The sequence below is a fragment of the Stigmatopora argus genome, chromosome 12 (genome assembly GCF_051989625.1).
Source record: "Stigmatopora argus isolate UIUO_Sarg chromosome 12, RoL_Sarg_1.0, whole genome shotgun sequence".
NCBI lineage: Eukaryota > Metazoa > Chordata > Actinopteri > Syngnathiformes > Syngnathidae > Stigmatopora > Stigmatopora argus.
Window position 1 is genome coordinate 9,634,349 of NC_135398.1, and position 26,969 is coordinate 9,661,317.

General features: G+C 39.4%; 2 protein-coding genes and 1 long non-coding RNA gene across 5 annotated transcripts in view; 2 read left to right on the forward strand and 1 right to left on the reverse strand.

The window, feature by feature from the left end:
- The window catches only part of dsg2l (desmoglein 2 like), a 196,452-nt gene extending 185,507 nt beyond the window's left edge, over window positions 1-10,945 (forward strand). For 2 of the 3 annotated variants that reach the window (XM_077615997.1, XM_077615998.1), the window contains 14 exons: window positions 311-421; window positions 4,744-4,857; window positions 5,193-5,348; window positions 5,424-5,565; window positions 5,638-5,801; window positions 6,462-6,596; window positions 6,664-6,849; window positions 6,961-7,241; window positions 7,315-7,457; window positions 7,589-7,810; window positions 7,907-8,137; window positions 8,336-8,457; window positions 8,547-8,873; window positions 9,037-10,945. In XM_077615997.1, the coding sequence (XP_077472123.1) occupies window positions 413-421; window positions 4,744-4,857; window positions 5,193-5,348; window positions 5,424-5,565; window positions 5,638-5,801; window positions 6,462-6,596; window positions 6,664-6,849; window positions 6,961-7,241; window positions 7,315-7,457; window positions 7,589-7,810; window positions 7,907-8,137; window positions 8,336-8,457; window positions 8,547-8,873; window positions 9,037-10,209 (3,405 nt within the window). In that variant the 5' untranslated portion in view covers window positions 311-412 and the 3' untranslated portion in view covers window positions 10,210-10,945. Of the gene's footprint in view, window positions 1-310; window positions 422-3,584; window positions 3,782-4,743; window positions 4,858-5,192; window positions 5,349-5,423; window positions 5,566-5,637; window positions 5,802-6,461; window positions 6,597-6,663; window positions 6,850-6,960; window positions 7,242-7,314; window positions 7,458-7,588; window positions 7,811-7,906; window positions 8,138-8,335; window positions 8,458-8,546; window positions 8,874-9,036 lie in introns of those variants that run through there. The other variant, XM_077615996.1, reaches the window with a different exon arrangement.
- Window positions 10,946-12,039: 1,094 nt separating this feature from the next.
- On the forward strand, window positions 12,040-14,233 carry LOC144085482 (uncharacterized). Its single transcript, XR_013304153.1, has 4 exons — window positions 12,040-12,163; window positions 13,537-13,607; window positions 13,674-13,802; window positions 14,124-14,233. It is a non-coding gene; the product is annotated as an uncharacterized LOC144085482 (long non-coding RNA).
- Window positions 14,234-20,307: 6,074 nt separating this feature from the next.
- On the reverse strand, window positions 20,308-24,622 carry LOC144085479 (tubulin beta-2A chain). Its single transcript, XM_077614795.1, has 4 exons — window positions 24,478-24,622; window positions 23,407-23,515; window positions 22,376-22,486; window positions 20,308-21,561 (listed from the first exon to the last, which is right to left on the reverse strand). The coding sequence occupies exons 1-4, from the start codon at window positions 24,532-24,534 to the stop codon at window positions 20,489-20,491; spliced, it is 1,350 nt and encodes a 449-aa protein (XP_077470921.1). The 5' UTR covers window positions 24,535-24,622; the 3' UTR covers window positions 20,308-20,488.
- Between the last annotated feature and the right edge of the window lie 2,347 nt (window positions 24,623-26,969).

Below are 26,969 nucleotides of genomic sequence, written 5' to 3' on the forward strand. Positions count from 1 at the left end.
CCCAGCAGCGGAACCCAGACTGAAAACGCGAACTATTATATCCTCCAGCAGGAGGAGCTGTTTCTACCATAGTTTTCATTATTTTTTTACACTCATTCTTGAGATTTATAATAATAAAGTATACTATTATAAATCTTTACGAGCCAATATGTATACTAAGTATACATATTGGCTCGTAAAGATTTATGTCTGAAGCACTAGTGATGCATTTCCATAGCTGTAAATGTAATATGTGCCTCTGAGGGAGATTATGAAGGCTTTTTTTTGCATCTTGCTTAGCCACAATTGTCCTGTCTACTTGTTTTTCTAGTGTATCCGGTCTGGGGAAGCTCTCCCAAGTCTGCACAGATGAACGACCTCTCACGCCCCTCCTCCACATCTCCTCAGATAGTGCTGCAGGAATGTGAATTAAATGAGCCTGGTAAGAAGTAGCTGTCTTCCCACTCATTATTTCTTAAAAGTGTTTGCAAAGAAGAGTTTAAAGGGGGAGGTCAAATAGGGGTCAACAACGCTAAAGGCCTGAGTTGTCAAGTGTGAACTTTGCAGAGAGAGACAAAAATTACATGGAAACGAAAGTGTGTGGGGAAACTGCACTTTTGCACATACAGGAACGGTGAGAAAAAAATGTCAGGAAAATTGCTTTGAGTCATGGGCGTGGAAGCAACAGGAGGAAACCGCCCAGGGCTGGGAGCCATAATAGTGAACGCAAAACAGACTCAGCAAATAGTCTTGTCACTCCCAGAAAAAAAATGACTTATGAGCCACGTTCAAGCTACGACGTGAAGTGTATTAACTCCCCCCCACCAATCTTGATCTCTCCACTCTGTGAGAAAGTAAAAATGAGTCACTTTCACTGTAAATTTCACTGTTTCGGTAAACCTCTCAGGAATGTGAGGAACTTTGCATCATACATTTGTAAGGAATACGCTTAAAATAATTTAACACTAATGTGTCTGGGAAACATCACAACCATAGAGAAATATTTAACTGTGACACCCAAGTATTGAACCAAGTTGGGAATTTTGTGAGGGTAAACTAATTCGGAGTTCTATGGACTAAGGTTTAAATCTGTTTATTTTTATTTATTTGGGGGGGGTTTACTTTGGAGTTTTTCCTGGGTATTTTTCATCCTTGACATTCCAAAAACATGCATACGTGGTAGCCTAATTGAACAATCAGATTTTTTTTTCCACGGGTGTGAATGCGACTGGGAATGTTTTCATTTGTGCAGTAGTATATGTGCCGTATGATTTACAAATACATTGCCAGACCAGGTATAGATAAAGTGTTCACAGACTGTGTTGTAGTGTTGTAACCACACCCATTGACAATAATAGACATCCAAATCTATTTTGACTGGGAGAGTAGAATCAAGTGATGGCTGCCAATATCCTCAAGCAAAATGGACTGGACGTCTAATGCTGTCAATGGCCGCCATTGAGTTAACTGGCGATTACTCCAGGGTGTAGCCGACTCAGGATCAAAGTCAACTGGGATCGGCTACAGATATGGAGGGATCTAATAGCAAAGAACACTTTAATGTCACAAGGTTGTACACGTGTGCTTCAAAGCCCTGTCAACCTATGAGTGCCCCCTTATGTAACTGCTCCTCTTGGGCGTTTGCTGGGCAAAGTGGCGACTCCAGTGGGCACGACACGTGTGTGTTGGTTGTGACTCAATTATCAGCAAATACACACCCTCTTATTGGTGTGACATTTGTACAGGGGATTTGTAATAGAATCGCATGAACGTTTGGACGAACCTCGTGCAACCACTCCAGGAAATCTTATGCTACTTTTGTTCATAGTTGAGTGCATACAGTGTGCATAAACTTTGTCATGCACAAACTTATGTAGTTGTTTTAAGTGGGCATGTCATCAAAGCAGCAATGTGTATTAAATCAATTACCTTCAAGTAATGATTTGATGAAAACTTTGGATGGAATCTCCAAAACAACTCAAGTTTTAACACCCAGTTGACAGGCTGACACTATAATTCATAAATTTGGCCTATTTTTTAACAATGCTGGACAGTCCTTCTGATTGATATGTTGTCACTTGAATGTAAAATTTGCCCAATGCCTGTGAAATTCCTTGGGAGCAGTCCTTTGCCATAGTGTTGCATTCCCTGTGTGTGTGTTTGTTTTACAGTCAGGGAAGAGAAATGGGAGGTAAAGATAAGAAAAGGGCTCGCTCGCATTGGCTAACACTGTTCTCTCTATGCAAAGTGCAAAAGCCATGCCAAAGAGGAAGTTCTCTGGCATTATACGCAGTACTCAACGGGGAAATGTCTAATGTCTGTGTGTTGTCCCCCGCAAATACACTATCATTTACAGTCAGTGATGCAAAGTGCAGCAGATGGTTTGGGTAAAAAAAACATTTTAAAAAAACAGCTATTACAATTACATGCTAAAAATCCTCCCATTGTGTGAAAGATGCGGATTCATGGCATTGCAAGATACTTTTTGCTACACTTGAAAATGAGTCACTCCGTCTTGTGGTCTGTTGACGGTATGAATTCGTCAGCATGTCTGTCCAATTTAGAAACTACGTAGACAAAAAACAATGACACACATCCACAGTATTACTTTTCAGAATAGCATTTACATGAACTCATTCCCTACCCGTGATAGTGATAGATGTTTAATTCATTTTGCATTGAACGATGATGTCCCAGTGCCATTTATCACCACAGACTTAAAATTAATTTGAAATGGTAGGCTGGAAGTAAAAGTCAAAGCCAGGCAGTCCATTTCAAATATACTATGCTGGACATCTAACACTGTGAGTGAAAGCCAATTTTGGTGGGTTTTCAGATTATTCCCTGATTAAATTAAAAAAACACACAAGAGCACTGAAACTGGCATTCAGCTTCACAAGGGTCACGGGGGTGCTGGAGCCTATCCCAGCTGACTTCTGGCTAGAGGCGGTGAACACCCTGAATCGGTGGCCAACCGCTTGCAATATTAGTATTTATTATTAATTATTATTATTGTTATTATTGTTATTATTATTATTGTTATTATCATTATTATTATTATCATTATTATTATTGTTGTTGTTATTATTATTGTTGTTATTATTATTATTATGTTATTGTTGTCGTTGTTGTTGTTGTCGTTAATATTGTTGTTGTCGTTATTGTTGTTGTTGCTATTATTATTGTTGTCGTTGTTATTGTTGTTGTTGTTATTGTTATTATTGTTATTGTTATTATTATTGTTATTATTATTATTTCTACTTTTTTTTTCAAAGTTTCCCTAAAGAATTTTTTGTTTTGTACAAGTTATTGAACTAAAAAAGCAAACAGAGGGGAGAAATTTGTGAGCAAGCATCTCACTGATTTTGTAGTAAAAGCATCCCGTCAACTGTTTATTAATAACATCAGTAGTTTCCCATCTGTTCAACTCTGTGCGTCCAGAGCAAAGTGTTCTGCACTGGTGTTCAACTCTCCCACAAAGGCAAAATGGCAGCTATGCACAAGTGGTTGACCAGCAGTGTACGCACGCACCTCCTCTACTCCCAGGCCGTTATCAGCAGCAGTTTGCCGGAGGAGGGAGGGGGGAGGTAGCGAGAGAGGGAAGGAGAGACCATCCCATCCCGTCCACCCGCCCGTTCCTCTACTTGTTCTTCCTCTTCGCTCCACCAAGGGTCAAAGTTTCCCAGCAACAATAGACGGATAAAAGCGTCGAAAATTGAGGATTATCAAGTGGACATTTGACCGCAAAACAATGGCTTCGCTGTGGGGGCGCACTATTTTGGCTCTACTTTGCTCTTTTACGGTGAGTGTCAAGTAAGTGAAAGTTGATCTAGTGCTGGATAACGGACCGTGTTCAGGTGTGGTTGCGGGTTAAAGAGTTTGCGTGTCAGGACAGGGAAATGGTAAATGCCTGCTTTATCTGCCGAAAGTCCGAGTAGGGGAACAAACATTTTTTTTTAATGGTATGGATTCACTTCTTTTTTTTGGTCTCCCGTGGAAGGCAAAATGAGAACGTTGGCCAGAAATACGAATTCATTTGTAAGTGGGTCAGTCGAATGAGGTGTAACTCAAAATGTGTGTTTAAAGATATAACTTTGAGAAACACTGCATCAAGTTAAACATTAATTACATGAATGCCCGTATAATCCTCTGGTTTGTGTAATTAATAAACGAGAATGTATTAACTTGTTAATTAATTTGTTTTATATTATACGTTTTGAATACACGATTTATTTATTTATTTATATTTATTCATCTATTTAAGAAACAATTAAGTTATTGTTAGTTTTTATGACTATATAATATGACCGTTTTATTTAATGATCAGATGTCTAGACATTGGCACATTAATGACATCAGAATAGCATTTATGGATTCGAATTTTACGAAACACGAAATGTGCATACTTATTTTTTGTTTTATTGTTGTAATCTACCCTAAATTTATTATTGATCAATCAATAATTGAATGCATATTTAAATAAATGTGAATGAATAAATATTTATGACAACAGTGTATTCATTATAAAAACAATAGAATCATCTTCATTCAGTCAAAATTATCATCTATAATAATGTATTATAAGCTATATCGCATTTTGAAATATTCATGATATAATCATTCTTTAATTGATTATTGAAGTTTGAAAATAATGAACAATATCAACGTTTATCATTTGAAGACACAGCTTTGACACACTTTTGATAAGGTCTGTTTCCCCCCCCCCCCCACACACCCTCATCCCTTCCTTGTGCTTACCTGCAGCTTGTTCCTGTGTGGGCAGAAGGAAATGGACTGCACAGGCAGAAAAGAGATTGGATTCGTCATCCTAGGCAGTTGAAGGAGAACCATGACTATTCTGGCATAGACATTGGCAAAGTGGGTACCTTTCACCATTTGCGAGACTATGAATATGTCTTTAACTAATTTGTGAAGATAGACATCCCACTTATTTGAACAATGAGAGGCTGGCAATTGCTTTGAATGCCTTCAGTGTCAATGGCAGATAATGAGTAAAGAATATTGTACGCAAGAAACAACTTTTTCTGTATACTGATATTATGATGCTTATTCAGACAGGTCACATGTTGCATTGTTTTAAAGTACTAAGCTGACTAGATCGAGATGAATCAAAAGACTGATTTTTTAAAAATTGTTTATTGTATAAGGAAATGCATCATTGTTTTGTGTTTGTCTTTTCATGTTTCTTTCAGATTCGTTCAGATAAAGAGAACCACGCGAGGATTCTGTATTCGCTAAAGGGGCCTGGTGCCGATGAGCCCCCTTTTCAAGTGTTCGGAGTGGACACAACAACTGGCAATTTAAAAGCATATAAAGTTTTGGACCGAGAACAAATCGCCTTTTACGATGTAAGATCACTTACGCCAAGATATACTTTGAAGCTAAGTCCTACACATCGTTAACCCAGAGGTTTCTGTCTGTAGTTAAAAGGAGTGGCAAAATATGAAGATGGGACTCCTGCCGAGAAAGATGTGGATATTAGAATAACTGTGTTGGATGAAAATGACAATGCTCCCATAATTAAAGCCAGCCAAGTGGGATCTGTCAACGAATCATCCGCTGCAGGTACTGGTCGTCGTCTCCTTGTTTACAGTTGCGGCGAACTGTTTTTGGTACTGTCGATCTTTGGGTTCGCAGGCACAGTTGTGATGAAAGTGATAGCCACCGACGCAGATCAAGAGAACACCTTGGCTTCCCAGCTCTATTACACCATTGTCGAGACAAGCAGCTCTGCTGGAATGTTCTTCATCCACTCTCAGACCGGAGAGGTCACGGTTGTACGAAACACACTCGACAGAGAGGTGAAGACCCTTCACGGGAAACTGGTCATCGGTTTCTGGTTGAGTTACCGCAATATATAATGAATAACCTCATCTAAATTGGCTTCCATTGGATATTTTGTATGAAAGGTATGGTGGTAGACCTGCTTGACATGTCCCAAGTTAACTTTAGTTGTGAATTGGTGCTTTATTAACTTTGTCAAATACATAGAGACTTTTAAGAACTACCACAGTCATGAGAATGAAGATCTCAACAAGGCAGTATTGTCTGTCTACAATGAATTGGAATTGTCATAGATGTTCACAAATAATACATGGGAGAATTATTTTTTTAAATCAATCAACTCAACATTTAATTATATATATATATATATATATATATATATATATATATATATATATTTTTTTTTTTTTTAAATGCTACCACAAAATAAATATTTTCTCTAGCTACCATAACTAGCAATCTGCAATGCCCTTTAATCGCAGGATTGATTGCACTAGATGTTGATTGATCACTTTTCATGCATTATGTGTTCAAGTTTCCAATTAGTACATTATGTGCAACTGGCAGCAATAGACGTCCAATCCATTCGAAATTGATTAGATGTAGTATATTATCGTCACTGGCACTGAAATATGAATATTGTGTGCTTAATAGTCTGTAAATGTGTACTCTTACAGACAAAGGATACATACAAGGTAGTGGTCAAAGCTTCTGATTTGAATGGACAAAGTGGAGGAAACATCGGAATGGGAGAAATTATGATTAAACTCCTGGATATCAATGATAATGTTCCCACTCTTGAAAAAGAATCGGTAAGTCAAGAGAACACTTGGATTGTTTTTAACCAGTCCTTTGAGCCATGCCAACCTTTGTGTACAGTATGAGGGCAGTGTGGAGGAGAACACCATCAACGTGGAAGTGCTGAGGATCCAAGCCATTGACTTAGACCTGCAATACTCGGACAACTGGCTGGCGGTTTTTGAAATCATCTCAGGGAATGAAGGAGGCTATTTTCACATTACAACTGATGCAAAAACCAACCAGGGAATTATCACCATTCAGAAGGTAAGCAAGTATGATTTGAAAGATTAAAAAATATAAAGTAAATGAGTCCTTGATAGCATAGAGTGGAGTTACGTCATAAAAACACTTTAAAAATGTTAATTTCCCATCTAGGAGTTGGATTACGAGGAGATAAACTCACTTAATTTGGGGGTGGTCGTGGCCAACAAGGCTCAGTATAATTTCGGAAGCTCCTCGTCCTCCTCTTCCGTTGTCTCTAAGTCCTACTCGGTGAAGATCAACGTGATTAATCAAAAGGAAGGGCCCCGTTTTCAACCGTCAGTCAAAGTTGTCACTCTGTCTGAGGACCACACATCCATCTCCATAAACACAGTCATCACTACTTACACTGCCGTTGACAGCGACAACACGCAGCTGATCGCCACCAACGTGAGGTAAGAAACCTTTTTCGCTGCAGGCACATTGCATGCAGTGGGTGACTGAATTTAAGACTTGCCAAACTTCCAGGTATGCTAAATTGCGTGATGATGACAACTGGTTGATCATTGATGAAAGAACTGCTGAAATTAGGTTGAATAAACTGCCGGATCGAGAGTCTAAGTTCTTGATTAATGGAACATACTATGCCCAAATCATATGCATCAGTGAAGGTGAGTTCTCTATAAACATTTCTTTAGCAACAACAAATGAGTTGCCCATCTCCCCACATATCCTAATGTATCAAATCTTACAGAAAATGGATGGTTGTTTAGTGTTGTATGTATGTTTTCTCGCATTCTAGAAATAACGTCAAAGACTGCCACAGGAACCATTGCTATTCAGGTGAAAGACTACAACGATAATTGTCCCGAAGTCACCACCACCAGTCACATCATGTGCTACGGCGAAAACGTCATCTTTGTCACGGCCGTCGACAAAGACGAATTCCCTAATTCAGCTCCGTTTGACTTCACTGCGATTTCATCAAGCAGCAATGGAAAATGGTCAGTGGAGCATTTCAATGGTAAGAAAAAGCACAATTAACCTATGGTCTTTTCGTAATCGCTTGTAATAAGGGAATTTATGCGATGATGGATTTTTTCTGCTCCTTTAATTTCAGCGACGACGGCAATCTTGCGGGATCAAGAGCACTTGTGGCCAGGGATGTACAAAGTGGCCGTTGAGATCAAGGACCAGCAAGGAAAGTCGTGTGATAGCATACAAATGCTTGACATGGTTGTGTGCACGTGTGAGAAAAACACTAAAACGTGTGTGTCACGAGACGAAAGACGTGCAGAATTTGGTGTGGCAGGAATTCTATTTCTGCTCTTGGGGCTACTGCTGCTACTCTGTGAGTTTGTTTAGGGTTTGGGTTCCACTTATAAGTGGACACTAAAGCTTTGTTTCCCAGTTGTAACAGACAAACTTTATTACTTGTGCAATCAAAGCTAGAACCACTGATTGACTGACAATTGCATCCTTTATCATTTTGCCTACACTACACTTACAAAGTGAAGCAATGACCTGACAGCATGTTGTGTCATCTTAGTGGTGCCTCTTCTCCTGCTCTTTTGCCTGTGTGGAGGAACCGGAGGAGACTTCAAAGCCATTCCATTTGAAACAAAACAGCACCTAATCTCCTACCATACCGAATGCCAAGGAGAAGACCGGGTACTTGGATTTTTCTGATTAGTCAATAATAACAAAACAAGGCCTCACATCTGATGCTTTCTTTGGTTTGCCATCTTCCTCTCACATAGGAAGTCCCCCTCCTCCACACACCAGATGCTGGGCAGGTTACTTTTACCAGGGACATCAACACGTTAGGAGGAAATGCCTACATCGGGGGACTAGCTAAAGGGGGTGGAGCGGTCATCTGTGGCAATGAAAACGCTGTCTTAACAACAGACAACGTGAACATGTACAATGAATACAACCAATTCTCTGGCCAAGGAAGGATTAACGTCATAGATGGCGGGATGATGACTGGACAAAGTCAATTCTCCCAGTACAGAGGCGGCGGCGGCGGCGGCGCCTGGGACGACTTGGCGCTTTCTGATCACTTCCTAGATGAATACTATTCCAGTGTAAGTATCAGACAACCCGGGCATATTTTTTGTAATTTGCCAGATCCTAGTACCTACAATTTTTTTAACAGTGTTATCCTCTGTGGTTCGTTTTTTAAGTGCCCACCCCTAAACTACAACAGCATCGAGCTTTTGAGTGAACATTTTTTTTGTTTCCTTGCAGAAATCCAGCCATGCTGCTCAACAGTCTCAAGAGAAGGACGCTTTACTCGTCTATGACTATGAGGGCGGGGAGTCTCTCTCAGGATCCGTGGGTTGCTGTAGCCTCCACGAAAACGACAACGACCTCTCATTCCTCGATGACCTGGACCCTAAATTCAAAACCCTGGCTGAGATTTGCACAGGTTCTGTTCAAGTTGATGCGAGCAGGTGTGTCCGTCCACCAGCCAGACCGGCTTCTCCGGCCAGGCCCTCCATTCAGAAGAACATCAACATTCACACTGAAACTTTTAGAGACAGGGATCGTGTTCACGTTAACACCCTCAACAACGCCAAGGTAAAATCCGGAACATCCACCCTTGTCCAGGAGGGATCATCCACTCTCTCGGAGGTGAACGTACAAGAAAATGTTGTGATTCCCGGCCAAACACTGCTCATGCAACAACCAACGTTGTATTACGCCGCCGCTCCCATGTATGTCGTCGAGCCCCAGTCCCAGATGGTGCTTGTTAGTGCCCAGCAGGGTGTAGGTCAGGTCGGACTGAAGCAAGGTTTAGTTCAAGTCAGCCAGCAGGGAGCCGGGCAGGTTGGGCTGGCGCAAGGTTTAGTTCAAGTCAGCCAGCAGGGAGCCGGGCAGGTTGGGCTGGCTCAAGGTTTAGTTCAAGTCAGCCAGCAGGGAGCCGGGCAGGTTGGGCTGGCGCAAGGTCTGGTTCAAATCAGTGGCCTCCAAGGTTCTCAAGGTGTGGTGCTTGTGGATGGGCAAGTTGGGCATGTGACACAAGGAACCTTGCCAAGACAAGTGCTGGTGGTGGAGAATGGGGCTACTGGTGGGGGACATGGTGCATCGGTGGCCCTAGTGCAGAGCGGTCAGGGATTTGGCGAGCAAGCAACATTGTCCAAACAAGTTTTGGTAGTGGAGAAGGGGGCTTCAGCTGGAGGTGCACATGTAACCTTTCTCCAGACTGGTCAGGGAACAAATGAGCAAAGATTGGACCTCAGGGCTCAACGTGGGCAGGCTAAGAGTTTCTCATTGGCTTCTAAAGATTCCACACTGTCCAAGGAGGACTTTACCCTAAAAGCCACACCCAAGACACAAGTAGGCCAGAGAGTTGCGGTGCACCAACACAAGAAGGTGACCGTCACAGAGAGGAATATGGAATCTACTTCTAGAGCTTAAAGTAAATATTACTGTAGGTCTCAGCACTGGAAAAGCATCCACATCACTGGACGCTTGGCTATACATGGATATTTTCATGCGGCCTAATGTTCAAATACTATATGTTGGTAGTGGTTGTTGAAACAAGTTTTTACAGGCTGCCACTATCAGATCTGTTTATGTTGATTCTGTGTAATGTTTTACATGCGTATTTCATTTCCTGGAGAGACACAAACAAAGCCAATGCGAGGGTGAGAATAGTAATGTATCATATTAACGAGCTATCTTGACAAGCACGATACAGCAATTCTAAACAACAGTTGCTATATTGCAAGAAACCATATACAGTAGTACCTTTTGTAATGAATTAGAAAAAAACATAAGCCAAATCAAAAAAGAAATGAACTTTCTCTTGTAATACTACTGTAAAGCCAGCATACAAACAGCATTCATAATTAACAATTCCCCTTAAATAGACATCTTTCCGATTGAGGGGTTCATATTTTTGTTAATTGTTATCCCCGTTATTTAAAATATTTTGTCACACTGACTTACACAACCATAAGGTATTCTGATCAAGAAATTCCCTATGCAGTAATGAAGAAAATCGTTTACGTGGGGACAGTATCTCTTATAGAATAGGACATTCATAATTATTTCTTATTTTTAGTCATGAATTCTAGTTTCATTTGAAAATGGTCATACAACTGCATTTACTATTCTTTCAAATATATATATATATATATATATATATATATATATATATATATATATATATATATATATATATATATATATATATATATATATATATATATATATATATATATATATATATATATATATATATATATATATATATATATATATATATATATATATATATATATATATATATATATATATATATATATATATATATATATATATATATATATATATATATCTGCAGTCCAAAGTGAATAAACAATGTTGGTGCTTGGATACTCTCACATTAATAGATAAAGATGCTGTAGTTATGATAATTATTCCATCCTCTTATCATTAGATACAAGGAGTAAATGTTTATGAAACCTTATAAAATCCAAGAGAGTTGCCTTTTTAAAGGGTTGGAAGGAAAATTGTGATATAACCGCGAAATAACCCTTTTACATTGTGTTTTTATTGAGGATGCTTTTGGTGTTATTCTGAAAAATAACAAGTTAGAAGTTTAACAATAGGCATGCAGCAGCTGACCTTTGCTGGTTTTCAGATTTATTGTAAATTAACACGGCCTGCTGGGTTCTCGGTGTGAAGTAGATCTATTGACTTAACACATTAACGTTTTAATCCTGCAAGTAAACCACAATGCTGTCATTTTCTATTGCACTCAATTTTTCTTTTACGTCATGGTGTACAAAGTTATTGATGTTTATTTTGATTCAGTGTGTGGGGGGCTAAAAGAGAGAAATTTGCCTCTCCTGGAGATGTTAAATATTGTTTTTGTCATATGCTTTCTAACATTATGAATGTAAAGGTCATGTATTTGCATTCAGTCATAATAAAAGTAAACAAAAAGCAGGTTTGTTGTCTTGACCTGGTGAGGATAAAGCAGTTCAGAAAATGAGATGAGACAATGAAACATTCTTTGTGTTTCAAATGTTAAATTTTAATGGACTAAGATGGCCTGAAATAAAGGTGAGTTGATGTAAAATACTGAGTAAAAATGTTAATCAATATAAATTAGTGTACTGACACATACTGTTTTATAGCATCAAGACCACAAAAAAATCAGGACTATTCTACGTCATCTTCACGTCATTGAGTTGGAAGGACAAACCACTTCGGGGAGCACGGTAAGCAAGCCACCATCTTTTCCGCATTCAATATGGCAGGACAATATAGGCGTGGGTACGCCTATTTTTGAGTACATGCGCAGTATCGCTTCCTTTAGAACAGCCTTTCCATGCTGATGGCCGATTAGCACGCCTACGAGGTAAGTCGTTGAGCAATTTACTGGCCTAAGTGCATTTTTATCACGCTACCGGGAGATTTCTTAGGGATCAATGGAGCCAAAAAACGCCAACTAATGTGTTAGTTTAATGCCAGGTTGACCACACCGTCGATAATTTAAGTATGGGCTCCTTTTCCCACCGGCTGTGTGCTCCATGCTACTAGTTATCTTAGCATTAGCGTCCCGACGATGCTGCCATTTGACTTTAAAACTATGTTGTCCGTTTTCCCCCCATTGTTGAGTCGTGTGGTAAGACTTTTAATTTAATCAAACAAAGCCGAGACATCAACGGACAGTTTGCTGGGTAAATGGTCACTCTAGAATGACATCCAGAGGCACGTATGTAGTGATAGTTTTCATTGCGAGTTTTCACAACAAAAACACTTATACAAAACTGTTAAGCCAACTTTCTCCTAGCTGGTAACATCAGTCTGTATATTTAATCGTCGTATACAAAACTATTAAGCCAAATTTATCCTAGCTGTTAACATCAGTCTGTATATTTAATCGTCGTATACAAAACTATTAAGCCAACTTTATCCTAGCTCACTGGTGTCAAAGCGGCGGCCTGGGGGCCAAATCTGGCCCGCCGCGTCATTTTGTGCGGCCCGAGAAAGTAAATCATGAGTGCCGACTTTCTGTTAGGATCAAATTCAAATGAATATTATACATGTATATTATATTTCCTCATTTTCCCCTTTTTAAATCAATAATTTTTCCTTTTTGTGTTTTTAGTTCAAAAAGCATTTAGTTAAATCTAAAAATAAATTTATTAAAAAAATTCTGTTTTCCACTCTAATATTGAACATATTCCCAAAAATATTTTGTTTCCTTTTGAAATGAAAAACAAATTATTATAAGATATTTTCCCTCATGAAGAAAAAAAAAAAAGCTCAAACAAACATTTTTTTTTAGATCTATAAAAACTGAATATTTAGGGCTTTTGATAGTTTTTTTAATCCAATTTAAAAGGAAAAAAAATCAAAATATTATTTCAAATGGTCCGGCCCACGTGATATCGAGTTGACGTTATTGCGACCCGCGAACCAACCCGAGTTTGACACCCTTGTCCTAGCTGTTAACGTCAGTCTGTATATTTAATCGCCTTGTCTGGAAAAGGAAAAATAGCACTCGCTAACTAATTTTCATTCTTTATCTTGATCGTTTATTAAATTTCTTGTAAGATTTCTCTATCCTGTAATTGTTTGGCAACCCCCAAATACCTTGGTTAAATCAAGTTTTCCCTGTTTAGCATCAAGATAAAACTACTTCCCCAAAAAAACAACTAAGGCTATCTGTTGAATCTCCATATATGCTAACTTATGCTTTTTTGTGTGCAAATTTTCCCTGTTTAGCACCAAGATGCAGCTCTTCTAGCATGCCTTGAGCACTATTGAGGTTATAGAAGAGACTGGGCCAGATCAAGGTAAAACAACCCCCCCATAAAGTTGAATCTCCATTCTAACTTTTGCTATTTTTTTGCATGCAACAGGCCTGAGAGATCTTCTTGCAAGTTGCCCACTTGAATCATATGGTGTCTCTGTACTTCTGAAAATCCAAATCAGCATGGTGATGTTTCACTGGCCATTCATTTCCACAGCTCTTTGACTAAATCTTTAAGGTAAGAAGGATCTCAGTTAGTGTTAGAGCAGGAATTCTAAGTATTTATTCTCTTTTTTTTCTTCAAATTTTATTTTCTAAGTGTTTATTCCCCCAGCTTTTTATTTATTCTTCAAATTTTATTTTCTAAGTGTCTATTCCCTATTTTATTTTCTAAGTGTTTATTCCCCCAGCTTATTTTCTAAGTGTATATACCAAGTTTTTTTTATTTTATTTCTAAGAACGTTTATTCCAAGCTTTTTTTCTAAGTGTATTTTACAAAAATTAAGTGTAAAATTGTTTTGTGAACCTTTAACTAAAGTGTCTTGTCTTATGTCTACAGGTGGACAAAGCAGAGAATAGACTGGCCACACTAATCAACACTTCAATGTAATGCCAACCAATATACTAAAGTTGAAATGTTTACCTGTAAATAAATGTTTTTAACTCTGATTGTTACTTGCATTTTTTGTCAGATAAAGACAAACATGTATACATTGAAAAACTTTTATTTTGAAAAACTTTGGAGATAGGTTCGCACAGGCCCTCCAGCATTTTTAAAAATTCAGTTCTGCCTTCATCCATTTTCAAATGGACGAAGAAACTCCCCTTGGCACCAGCTGGAATTCTGGAAAACAAAAAAGGGGTCAATACACAAAGTTAAGTAAAAAACCATTCGCAAGATCTTACCTTTTATTTTGAAAAACTTCACTGATAGGTTTTCACATAACCACCAGCACCGAGAAAAGGGGGGTGCCTCAGCCTATCTGTACATAGGCAGGAAACCTTGTCCCCCTTGCATGGACTTGTGGAAAACAAAAAAGGGGTCAATACACAAAGTTAAGTTAAAAAACATTCAAAGGTCTTACCTTTTATTTTGAAAAAGTTTGGAGATAGGTTCTGGCGTAACACCCAGCACCGAGAAATGAGGGGGTGCGTCAGACTATCTGTACATAGGCAGGAAACCTTGTCCCCCTTGTGGAATTCTGGAAAACAAAAAAAAAGGGGTCAATACACAAAGTTAGGTAAAACACCATTCGCAAGGTTTTACCTTTTATTTTGGAGATAGGTTCTGGCGTAACAACGAGAAATGAGGGACTCCGTCAGCCTATCTCAACTTGGGTGGAACTCTGGAAAACAAAGAGATTAAGTTACATAAAGAAACACTAGGGCCTAATTAAGTCAAATTTAACTAAAAAACACCTACGTTTAGCTTTTTTTTTCTTCTATAAAACATCAAAAGGGTACCCATTATTCAGACACTGCAAAAGGCAATATTAGACATACTCCTGATGGTCTGGTTTTCAGCAACTAAAAAATGATATCTATTTTTCATGTTTCCTCCACAAACAAATAATCAGGATCTTGATGTGGTGGGAAATATAGAAAACACACTGGACAGGGGCCCACAAGGTACAAATTACATGAAAATAATAAATAAAATAAATCCTACTTCTGCCTTGAGTTTTTCAGTCAATTATTTCAAATCCATTCATTCTTAAAAAAATAAATATCCAAAAAGTTTCCGTTTTTCTCTTCTTATGCCAAGGAAAAAAATGTTTAAATGAGTCAAAAATGCACTATTGTTGAATAAATGGTCTTAGGTTTTGTCAAAAACACATTTAAAACTAAAAATGAAACAGTCCAAGCCCTGAGGTCTTAAAGTTAACGGGGTAAAAGTATAGAATCTATGCGAGTGCACAGTTCCACTACATGGCAGAATTTTTATTTTATTTCAATTACCAATTTCGTCATACGCAGTTATCTGAGTATGATGACAAAGCCTATGTTTGATTATTATTTGTAAGTTCAGAAAGATGTGAAACTCACAAGCGGAACCTACTCCTACACTTGCCACTATAGTATTTTTTAAATTAAATTCAATACGGATGACCCTACTTTACAGTTTTTCATTTATCGCAGCCATGTCTGGTCTACATTAACCGCGATAATCGAGGGATTACTGTTTATTCCTTCCTTACACGTCCTCTAATGGCATTTGTGTGGGTGACTTATCCACAGGTTTTTGCTACTAAAAAAACACCAATCTAGTTAGTGTTTTCATTCAAAAGTTGAATGTATCATGATGAAAAACGAGCCAATTACGCAAAGCCTTGAATACTGAACGCTGACGTTTAAATATTACACGGATAGAGAAAATCGGAACTATTTAAAAATGACTCACTTTGTTATGCCGTCGACAAGATGCCCCTTTCTGGTCGTTTTGGCCACATTCTTGATGTTTCCCAGCAATCTGTGCTCGTTGAGGGACTGAAACACACAATGGAATGATTACTTTTTAAACAAAGAGCGATCGGTAACGCAATGTAGCCAATTTGTTTGCAAACATTTTGCTGTCTGCACACACATGGGGCTACATCACGTCAACGAATCATGCTCTTATCACTCTTAAGACGAGAACTGGGGCTTCGAAATCCCCAAATGACAACGTACCGAATGTGCTGCATCGTCCTGTGAGAAGTTTGTCAGGCTTTCTTCGGCAAATCGTCACTTTTGAGCTGCTCTGCAGTGCACGACCGTGCAGCCTCCTGGCCCATCAGCCATCTTGGGGTTTGACGTCAGCTATTTGAACTCTGACCTTGGCCACGCCTATTAAAAAGAGACACACACAAAATATAGTCAATTGTTTTCATAATAACGTGCGTTAGTCAGTGTGTGTGTGTGGGAGGGGGGCTGTAAATGCTTTTTGGTTGGACTTTAATACTTTAAAAAATACATTGTTTTCATAATAACATGTATTAGTCAGTGGGTGGGGCGGGGGCGGGGCTGTAAATACGTGTTGATTGGGCATTCATACTTAAAAAAAACATTGTTTTCATCATAACGTGCATTAGTTAGTGGGGGGACCTGTAAATATTTTTTGGTTGGGCTTTAATCCTTTAAAATACAGTATTGCACATTATGAACATTGTGATGACATGCACTTTAGTGTTTGTTTTTTACTTCTAGACATTTAAACAGTGGCAGTGCATTTTTTTTGCCGTTTCACGTATGGACGTATCGACGTTCTTCACTGTCTTTTTACCGTGGAAATGATACTCCGGGCCCGGTTCTGATGTCTAAAAAGCTCCGGTATTTGTATTTAATCAATAAATGCTGTTTTCGGCTGGATTTTACCCCATTTTCGGGCAATGTTTGCCCGTACGCCATTGACGTTCATTACTGTCTTTTCCCGGGAAAATCACCCCCCGGCCCGGTTGTAATGTCTGAAAAGACATAGACTTCCTGCTAGGAAGTGGATTTTACCCCATTTTTGTGCATTGATTTATTGATTATTGTTTTATGTGTCACAGCTGTAGCTGCAATAGAGGTTTTATAGCCATAAAATAGTTTTTGAGGGTTGGATTGATACGTTGAAGGCGCTACGAGAAAATGCACGGACCGCCATTGGTTCCTGGTGTGTTGGATGTAATGATAGTTTTCACTACGAGTGATAAATACTCGTTTCCAATTTGTAATTGTTCTGTTTTCACAAAAAAATCATTTATACAAAAAATGTTCAAGCCAACGTTCTCCTAGCTATTAACGTCAGTCTATATATTTAATCACCTTGTCTTGAAAAGGGAAAATAGCACGTAGCACTCTAACTTATTTTCATTCATTCTTTATCTTGATCGTTTATTAAATTTCTTGTAATAATTGTTTGGAAATTTCCAAATAGCTTGGTCAAATCAATTTTTTTTGCCAGATCAAGGTAAAACTATTTCCAAAAAACAAACCACCTAAGCCTATCTATTAAATCTCTAGTCTCTATATGATAACTTTTTTTTTTTGCACCATCGGGCCCAGTAGATCTTCCTCGCAAGCTGCCTCTCTAAACTCAGTCTGCACTTTGGAGGTAAATGTATTTGTTTATTATAGAATTATTCATTCATCCAAATTAAATAAAAGCTTAAAATATCATTATAACTTTATGTAACTCAATGGCTAAGTTTGGAAGAGTGACTGTGCATATTCTCTACCTCGGTCAGAGTCTGCAGAAGTTCCCCATCTCGTGGAAGACTTCCTGTGTGTGGTTCCAGTTTTTGTCCAACTTTACGTCTTTTTGAGTCTCTCCGTTTTTGCTACCGAAACCAAGATGACGCCGTTCAAATGGCAGCCGGTGGCGGTAGCTCCGTCTACTCTTGCTCGTTATGTGTTTTTGCTGCTTTTCTGTCTTAATTATTTGATTTGGTGACTCTTAATGATCCCATTGACCTTGATTTACTTTGTGATTTTGCTTTGTTGTTCTGCGGCCTTTGCGACTGTACTGTCTAACTTATAACTATGCCTTTTCTTGCTACTGTCACAATGACATTTCCTGAATACGGGATGAATAAAGTTATCCAATCCAATCCAATCCAATATACTTCCAATCACTACAAGCCCCACCAACACACTCCTACTTTCTCACTGAAGCTGACTCAACAGTGAAGAAAAGAAGTGACGCACAGTCTGGTGCGTTGAATTCCACGGAAATCCACGGAAGGATTTTTAATTATGACTCAAGCAAGTTGTGTATAATTAACTTTGTCTGGTCTTTGTTGTTGTTGTGTTAACCTCACTTGTTATATAAAATGTCATCTTATCTCATTTTCTGAACCGGTTTATCCTCACTAGGGTCACGGGGGGGGGGGGGGGGGGGGGGGGGGCTGGCGCCATGGGTGACATGGTCATTTAAAAAAAAAAAAGCTTTACTATGCATTGTCTTTTTTTAAGCCTTACTATACATGGCCATTGAAAAAAGCCTTACTATATATATTCATATTTAAAAAAGCCTTACTAAACATGGTCATTAAAAAGCCTTACTTTACATGGTCATATATATATATATTAAAAAGCCTTACTATACATGGTCATATATATACATATATATATATATATATATAGATAGATAGATATATAGATATATAGATAGATATAGATATTTAAAAAAAAGCCTTACTATACTTGATCATTTTTTAAGAAAAAAAAGCCATACTATAGGTGGTCATATTTTTTTAAAAGCCCTACTATAGTTGGTCATTTTTTTAAGAAAAAATAAGCCTTACTATACATGGTCATTAAAAAGCCTTACAATACATGGTCATATTTAAAAAAAAAGCCTTACTATACTTGGTCATTTTTTAAGAAAAAAAGCCTTACTATACATCAGGGGTCCCCAAACTGGTCCTCAAGGGCCGCTGTGGGTGCAGGTCTTTGTTCCAACAGATCTAGCACAGACATTTTGACCAGTAAGATTTCTGCAGAAAACAAGAAGCACATGACTGCAATCCACTGATTGCACTTGCAGGACACCAGATTGGTGAAAAAAGGTGTCCTCTTTCTGGGTTGGAATGAAAACCCGCACCCACTGCGGCCCTTTGTGGAATAGTTTGGAGACCACTGCTATTCATCAGGGGTCCCCAAACCGGTAATCGAGGGCCGCTGTGGGTGCAAGTCTTTGTGCCAAATGATTCAGTACAGTACAGACACTTTGACTAATTAGACTTCTGCAGAAAAACAAGAAGCACCTGTCTGCAATCCATTGATTGCACTTGCAGGAACCAGATTGGTGAAAAGGTGTCGTCTTTCAGGGTTGGAGTGAAAACCCGCATCCACTGCGGCCCTTTGTGGAATAGTTTGGAGACCACTGCTATACATGGTCGTTTTAAAAAAAGCCTTAGTACACTAAAATGACTTTCCTATCATGAGACTTGAAACATGTATTTACCCTCAAGTCTCACTACTTAGAAATATGTTCTAACATGTGTGACTCAGGTTTTCAGTCATTTCAGATTTTTTCATAGTGAGGCATTCCTGGCTGACAGCCAGCTGTCATTGGGTGTGGTCACATTTAAAGTGTCTGTAGAGGGTCATTCTCTTCTTGTCAGTGATTCATTGTTTCCATAATGTCTGGCTCCTGCACCTAAAAGTTTGATTAAAAAACAAAAAAAAAACATGTCGGTTAATACATAAACATTTTATTCAGCTTTACCCACATTAAAACAAAAAAAACATTTCAACTTTTTATTACCATTTTTTAAAATGTTTTATATGCTGCGTGACTTAAAAACATAACTTTTGTATGATACACCTTTGTGACATTGATCTTCAAACTGATTTTAATAGACCGGTTTGATAAGAAGCTTAAATTAACATATTAACAAAACATCTTTTGTAGGATACTGAATTCATATTTAAAACAAATCAACTGTAATTTTAGTACTTACCAAATGTCCAAATTATTAAAGAAATAGCAGGTTTGCGTCTATCATAAAATAACACCAGGAAACACAGTTTTAGTTGTTTTAGTTCTGACAGCTGTTTTCAACACCTTTCTGTCCAGAATCCAAAACTCTGTTACATTAATACATGCTCCTTGTTAAAATAAAGTTGTCCAGCTGTGACCTATGACTCATGTATTGTTTATTTGATCAGACATGAGATTTGACCTCACTAGCGTCTTATCATTAACATTCTTTCCAAAGAAAGAAACATGTTCCTTGTGTCTGTGTTTACTTATGCAATGACAAAGGAGACCAATGTTGCACTGCAAGTTTAACCTTTATTTGGAGTTTCTTGACACTAAACGTTTTATTTGTTTTGACCAGTAAAACAGCATTGTCAGCATCTACTACTACTGATGGTCTGTGCATTGACATTGCTTCATGTCCTCATACATTACACGGCAGAAGTAGCTTTGGAGTTTCTTCTGGTAGCACCTCCTCAATGACGGCCATCGTCTTCCTCCTCCATTTCATCTTCCTCATACTCGCCCATCTCATCGGCGGTGGCGTCCTGGTACTGCTGGTACTCGGACACCAGGTCGTTCATGTTGCTCTCGGCCTCAGTGAATTCCATCTCGTCCATACCCTCACCGGTGTACCAGTGAAGGAAGGCCTTCCTGCGGAACATGGCGGTGAATTGCTCTGAGATCCTACGGAACAGCTCCTGGATAGCCGTGCTATTGCCGATGAAGGTGGCTGACATCTTTAGACCGCGTGGCGGGATGTCGCAGACGGCTGTCTTGACGTTGCTGGGGATCCACTCCACGAAGTAGCTGCTGTTCTTGTTCTGCACGTTCAGCATTTGCTCGTCCACCTCCTTCATGGACATGCGGCCGCGGAAGATGGCCGCCACGGTTAAGTAGCGGCCGTGGCGTGGGTCGCACGCCGCCATCATGTTCTTAGCGTCGAACATCTGCTGCGTGAGCTCGGGAACAGAGAGGGCCCGGTACTGTTGGCTCCCCCTGCTGGTGAGGGGGGCGAAACCCGGCATGAAGAAGTGTAAGCGGGGGAAGGGCACCATGTTGACGGCCAGTTTGCGAAGGTCAGCGTTGAGCTGGCCGGGGAAGCGCAGGCACGTGGTGACCCCGCTCATGGTAGCCGACACCAAGTGGTTGAGGTCGCCATAGGTGGGTGTGGTCAGCTTCAGCGTACGGAAGCAGATGTCGTAGAGTGCCTCATTGTCGATGCTGAAGCTCTCGTCCGTGTTCTCCACCAGTTGGTGAACGGACAGCGTGGCGTTGTAAGGCTCCACCACCGTGTCAGACACTTTGGGCGACGGCATGACGCTGAATGTGTTCATGATGCGGTCGGGGTATTCCTCGCGGATTTTGCTGATGAGCAGTGTGCCCATCCCGGAGCCGGTGCCGCCACCCAGAGAATGGGTCAGCTGGAAGCCTTGCAGACAGTCGCAGTTTTCAGATTCTTTCCTCACCACGTCCAGAACCGCATCCACCAGCTCGGCTCCTTCTGTGTAGTGACCCTTGGCCCAGTTGTTTCCAGCTCCGCTTTGACCTGTAGGATGCATGTTCCGTCACCAAATACAAGAAAGTTTGCTTCAAATTTTGCAATATCTGACCACTGATGAATAATCAAAATTCCACTTAAAAGGATCATGTGTTTTGTCAGAATGACATTACAGATATTCGAAATTGATGTTGTTGCACAGTTGATTTCCATGATTGAACTGAGAAACCCAGCATAATCATTTAAGCATATTTTAAAAATTGAGGGTACCAGTATTAACTGCACCTCTCCAAAAAAGTGATGCGATACCTTAATCTGTTTTGAGGCCCTGAGGAATATACCAAACACCACTTTCAGGAAGCATTTTAAGCCACACGTCACTTTACTACTATTGACAGCTATATGCTTGAAATATTCAAATATATTTTCTATAATAAATATTGGACTCTAAATTATTTATTCTGTCCAGATTTACCAAGCCTATCTCATCTAAATTGCACATTTTAATGTAGCCATTAGTATGTGGCAACTGATCTCACACTAGCCTTCTAATTCCACCCCATGTAGCATTACACCACTACTCTTCTCGTTGTTTGTTTCAGCCTTGTTAGGGCAAAGAAGTCATGCCAATGACTTTGAGCCCTCAGTTATCTTCACCCCCACCCTTTGGACCACCGGGGGTGCTGACAGAGCGTTACATAGCGCCATGCCAACAAAGCTTCACTCCCCTCGCACAATGCCGTGAAGGGTTGCAAGCCGTGGAATGCGTCAGGTGCTCTCAGGGCAATTTTACTGTGCACTTACTGTGTGCATGCATGCATGTGTGTGTGTGTGTGTGTGTGTTTATCATAATTGCACTAACCAAAGACAAAGTTGTCAGGCCTGAAGAGCTGGCCAAATGGGCCTGAGCGGACTGAGTCCATGGTCCCGGGTTCCAGGTCCACCAGAATGGCCCTTGGGACATATTTGCTGCCTGCGGGATGACAGAGAAGAGAGAATTGGAACTGAATGAATTCATTGTTTTTTCACTTAGGGTCTGAATGTCTCTTCATTTGTCTTTGACATTTGAAATGTTTTTTTGTTTTTTTCTTGATACGCCCTTTCAGCTGGGAGCTGCGACATACTGCACAGCTTCTTCCAGACCACTGGGCCCCTTAAAGTGCTGAGGTCGACACAGTCTGTTGAAGCAAAGACCTTTTTTTCCATAGTGTAAGGCAAAGACCTTTCCAAAATGTATCCTCCTTCCAGGCCTTGTCTTCACTCTAACAATCAGCCACTGTGCTCCATTTGTTCGCTTTTCGAGTCTTTCTTTTGACTGCTACAGTGGAGCCAACTGCAGTTTGTCTCTTTGCAGCTTTACGACATTTTTTCACAGAAAAGTAATTGTCCTCCACCCTTTTTTGAAAGAAACAAAGCCGCTTTTTTTTTTTTAAATAGGGAAAAAAGATCTATGTGCCATTTCTTTCATCCACACTTTTTTCTTGTGATATTTAGTTTGATTATTTTATATCATATTGTAACCTTTGTCTAAAAACATTAAGTTTTTTCTGTCCTCGTAATGTTACCTCTTTATAGTCTAGATATAATACAACTATTTGTTTAATCATCTTGAGAGCAGTATTCTAGGAAGTGTAATGCATATGAATTGGAATATTAGACAGATGAATATGATAGACATTGAAATCTTAATGTGCTGTGACCCGAAGTAACCGGACTGCAGCAAATGAGATGAGATGAGTGTGCAGATACCTGTGCTCCCTAAGGACACAACGGGTAGGGCGGATGTGATGGTGGTGACAAAAAAAGAAGAAAAGACATTTTAGGTTCAAGTTGGCTGTCCTCTGCTTCCTGACGTGAAGGATCCCACTTTTAGAATTTTGCTTTCTTGTTTACCAGAAGCCTCATTGTAGTATACATCGACCCTCTCCAGTTGCAGCTCGCTGTCGCCTTGGTAACTGCCTGATGGGTCGATGCCGTGCTCGTCGCTTATCACCTCCCAGAACTGCGGGACAAGATGCACACAGACGCGCCCTTCATTTTGCATTGCAGGGTTTGCTGGCTTGAATAATTGACTGCCATTGACAGTGACATATGTCCGATCCACTTGAAATGGGAGGGTCCGCAAAGGAATGATTATCAGGGCCATTGACGGTATCAATGGTAGCCAATGTGATCAAGATTTTTGTCTTTAATAAAGATGAGGCCTGTTTTTCATGAATTTAACTTTGGAACAATATACATGTATTTATCTTTAAAGAACCAAAAACGTGTTTATCCTAGGCATTATTTTAACAAACAGTTTGTCCGTTTCTAAACTTACAAAAAGAACTACGATCTTAGTGGGTTTTAGATAAATGCTTTGTTCTTGTTGACCAATGTCACAAAGGCAGGCATGTTAGGATGTTTTGTCTGAAGCCAACGTATGCTTTTCTTCAATTTGCCCAAGATACAGGACATGTAGTTTAGGGTATATTATACCCAAAGCAATGTAAACGTTTTTGACTTAGGTGACAGACAGTTTTTGTTTTACCTTTCTATCTTTCATTATCCTAACATACGACATTTCTTTGTATGCAATTAGCCAAAATGGCATGTTTTGAGGAGAAAAGCTGAGGCCAGTATGAAGAAAATATGCAGTCAACATGCAAACTCCATTGAGAAAGGACAGCGCCCACCTTTAAACTGCAAGAGAAAGAATGGCGCTGCCTTCATGAATTTTGTACTGCGACTAACATGAAAATTTTGTGCCAGATGGCGCGAAGGCACGCCTAAACACAGCCCCCAATAACAGAAGCCACGCCCTCACTGAGGCCTCTGCTCGATAATCTGCTTACTGAGGAAAAAAAGATGACAATTTAGTCCCTGAACCCCTGATTAAGATGAAGGAACTTTAATGCTAATGTTGATTATGAATGAGTCAACTTTCAGAATTTAGGGTTTGTATGAGCATATAATGAGTATTACCTTGGCCCCGATCTGATTGCCGCATTGGCCGGCCTGGATGTGCACGATCTCCCTCATGGTGTGCCGACAGATGATTGCCTGGTCTCGTTTGCTGGATGCGTTGCTTCCTGGCGCCCTCGCCGGCGTGCGCTCTTCAGGGTTGTGGTGCTGCGGCTGCGAGTCAAGGCTAACTCACACAAGAGGATGACGATGCAGTATCCTCAGCATCCCTGACAGCCAATAGCAGGGCTCTGCTGTGATGCAGAGTCAAATGTGCTGCATCATCAGCAGCCCACCTCACCAGCAGAATCAGGATGATGATGATGATGATGATGATGATGATGATTCTATGTTATGCCGGTGGAACTTGAGAGCTGTGGGTTCACAGAAGCACAAATTATTCTCAGGATTATTTTACAAACGACTCCTTTGTTGTAGGTTATAATGATAGATGCCTAACCCAAAGGAACTGTCACAGTTGGCAGTGATCTTCCCAGCCCCTCCCAATTTGATTGGACATTGACAAAGAAAGTAGACGAGTTCATTCATTTTCTTAATTGCTTATCCAACATTACGTACATGTTATTTATGCATTTGTTTAAAAAAAGACCATGTATAGCAAGGCCTATTAACCTAAAATAAAGGCCATGCTATATATAGTAAGCCTATTTTTGTTGAAAAAAGACATAGCTGTATAGTAAGCTTCCATTAGTTTAAAAAAAGAGACCATGTTTAGTAAGGCTTTTTTTTCAGAAAAAAAGGGCTATATATAGCAAGGCTTTTTTCTTTTTTTAAAAAAAGACGATGCATAGTAAGGCTTTAAAACAAAATGTTAAGAAAACTACACGTGGTAAGGCTTTAATTGTTTAAAAAAGGGTATAGTACTAATGATTATTTGTTTATAAGAAAAAAGACCAGGTTTAGAAAGGCTTTTTTTCTTTAAAAGTTCCATCCAACAATCATGTATATATAGTAGAAGTAGATAAAGTTTGTGTATAATTAAAAGTTAACTAATACGAACATGTTTTGTCACGCTCATACTTCAAGTCATAGTTCTTTTGTCTGACATCCTGTTTGGCTCGGAATTAAATAGCATACTTCAAAAGCATGTTCAGGGCATGCTGTTCTTCCCACACACAGGCATTGCTGTGCTACTTTTTGACTGTACGGCGAGCTATTCATTAACTTGCCCTTTGTCCTCCAGGGCCAAGTCGAGCTAGTTTTTGGCAGAGATCTAAATCCTGTTGTTGCATTTTTGGGGGAAGAACTTTTTTGTATGTTTGTGCAAGTGTTTGGCTTTAAAGAGGATGGATAGCACTTGCTGAAATATACATAAAGCTGCAGTCAATAGTTGGCTACGGTGGAAAGCACAAAGAGAGGACATGACCACAGTGGGGCCATTCTTCCTGTACAGTTGACATGTTGCCAAGCAACGTCGTTGTGTTCCGCACAAGGAAATTGTCCAGGCAGGATTTAGGGGTTTTGTAGCAGGATTTTGTTACATGGACAGACACAGAAGCATTCATTCTTGTGTGCCATGAAGCCGGAGCGAGGCACACAGCTTGAAGATACAAATAAAAAGCACATATTTGATAGGAGTGAAATGCATTTGCAGGCCTTTTTATGGAGTCTGTTAATAGTATGGAGTGTGAAATAAACATTTGAAAACAAATAACTAAAAAAAACATCCCTAGTTCATGATTAAACCCTTTAATTACAATGACAACTGTAGGAAGTTTGAACTTAATTTATCCGTGTTATTTTGGTTTAATGAATCATCCATCCAATATGATAAGAAAAAGAAAGAGATGATCAAAAAGGATGTGACTATTATTTTTAACTGTCATTTAGTCCAAGTGTGCAAACTTCTCTCACTGCTGATAAAATGTCAGCTTTCTGCTAATGATAATGTCCAAGTTTTCAAAATTGTCACTTATACAACTCAAGGTACGTATCTTTACGAGTATGTACAGCCTTGCAGAAGTAACCAGTCACGATGAAACTGGAAAAAGACCCCCTGACTCCACCCCACGAGTTCTTTGAAAAATACTAGATGAACGAGATTTCAATAAATAATGGTTTATTTTAACAACAGGTATGGCTTATTTACAATGAGAAGAATGTTAAAACAGTGAAATCAAATATCCTGAACTCAAAAGGTACAATCTATGTTTTCCTCATTTTACATTCATTCAAATTGCTCTTCAAGAGAAGAAGAAAGCAGAACCTGAACACTTGTTCACCTTTCACACGTTCATCCTTAATCCTTCATGGTTACATTCACTGTTCTAGTGGTACTGTACTTCCCCTAATGCACACTTAGATGTTCTCTCACTGCTTCCAAGTGAGATTTGTTGTATTGCGGCGATGTTTAATGAGATGTGAGACGAGTCTCATTTGTTTTTTTTTTTAATTTGGCCGCTGACACAAAAACACATGCACACATAGCGCACAACACACAACAAACGGAAGGAAGCCGAGTTAAAGTGAAATCTCTGCAGCAGATGTCACCC

What these genes read in the sequence shown, in the direction of transcription:
- LOC144085479 (XM_077614795.1), bottom strand. Translation starts at nt 24,534, where the DNA reads ATGAGGGAGATCGTGCACATCCAGGCCGGCCAATGCGGCAATCAGATC. An exon ending in GCAATCAGATCGGGGCCAAG is followed by an intron (nt 23,516 to 24,477) that starts GTAATACTCATT and finishes CTTGTCCCGCAG; the next exon opens with TTCTGGGAGGTGATAAGCGA. An exon ending in GCCTGACAACTTTGTCTTTG is followed by an intron (nt 21,562 to 22,375) that starts GTTAGTGCAATT and finishes TGCATCCTACAG; the next exon opens with GTCAAAGCGGAGCTGGAAAC.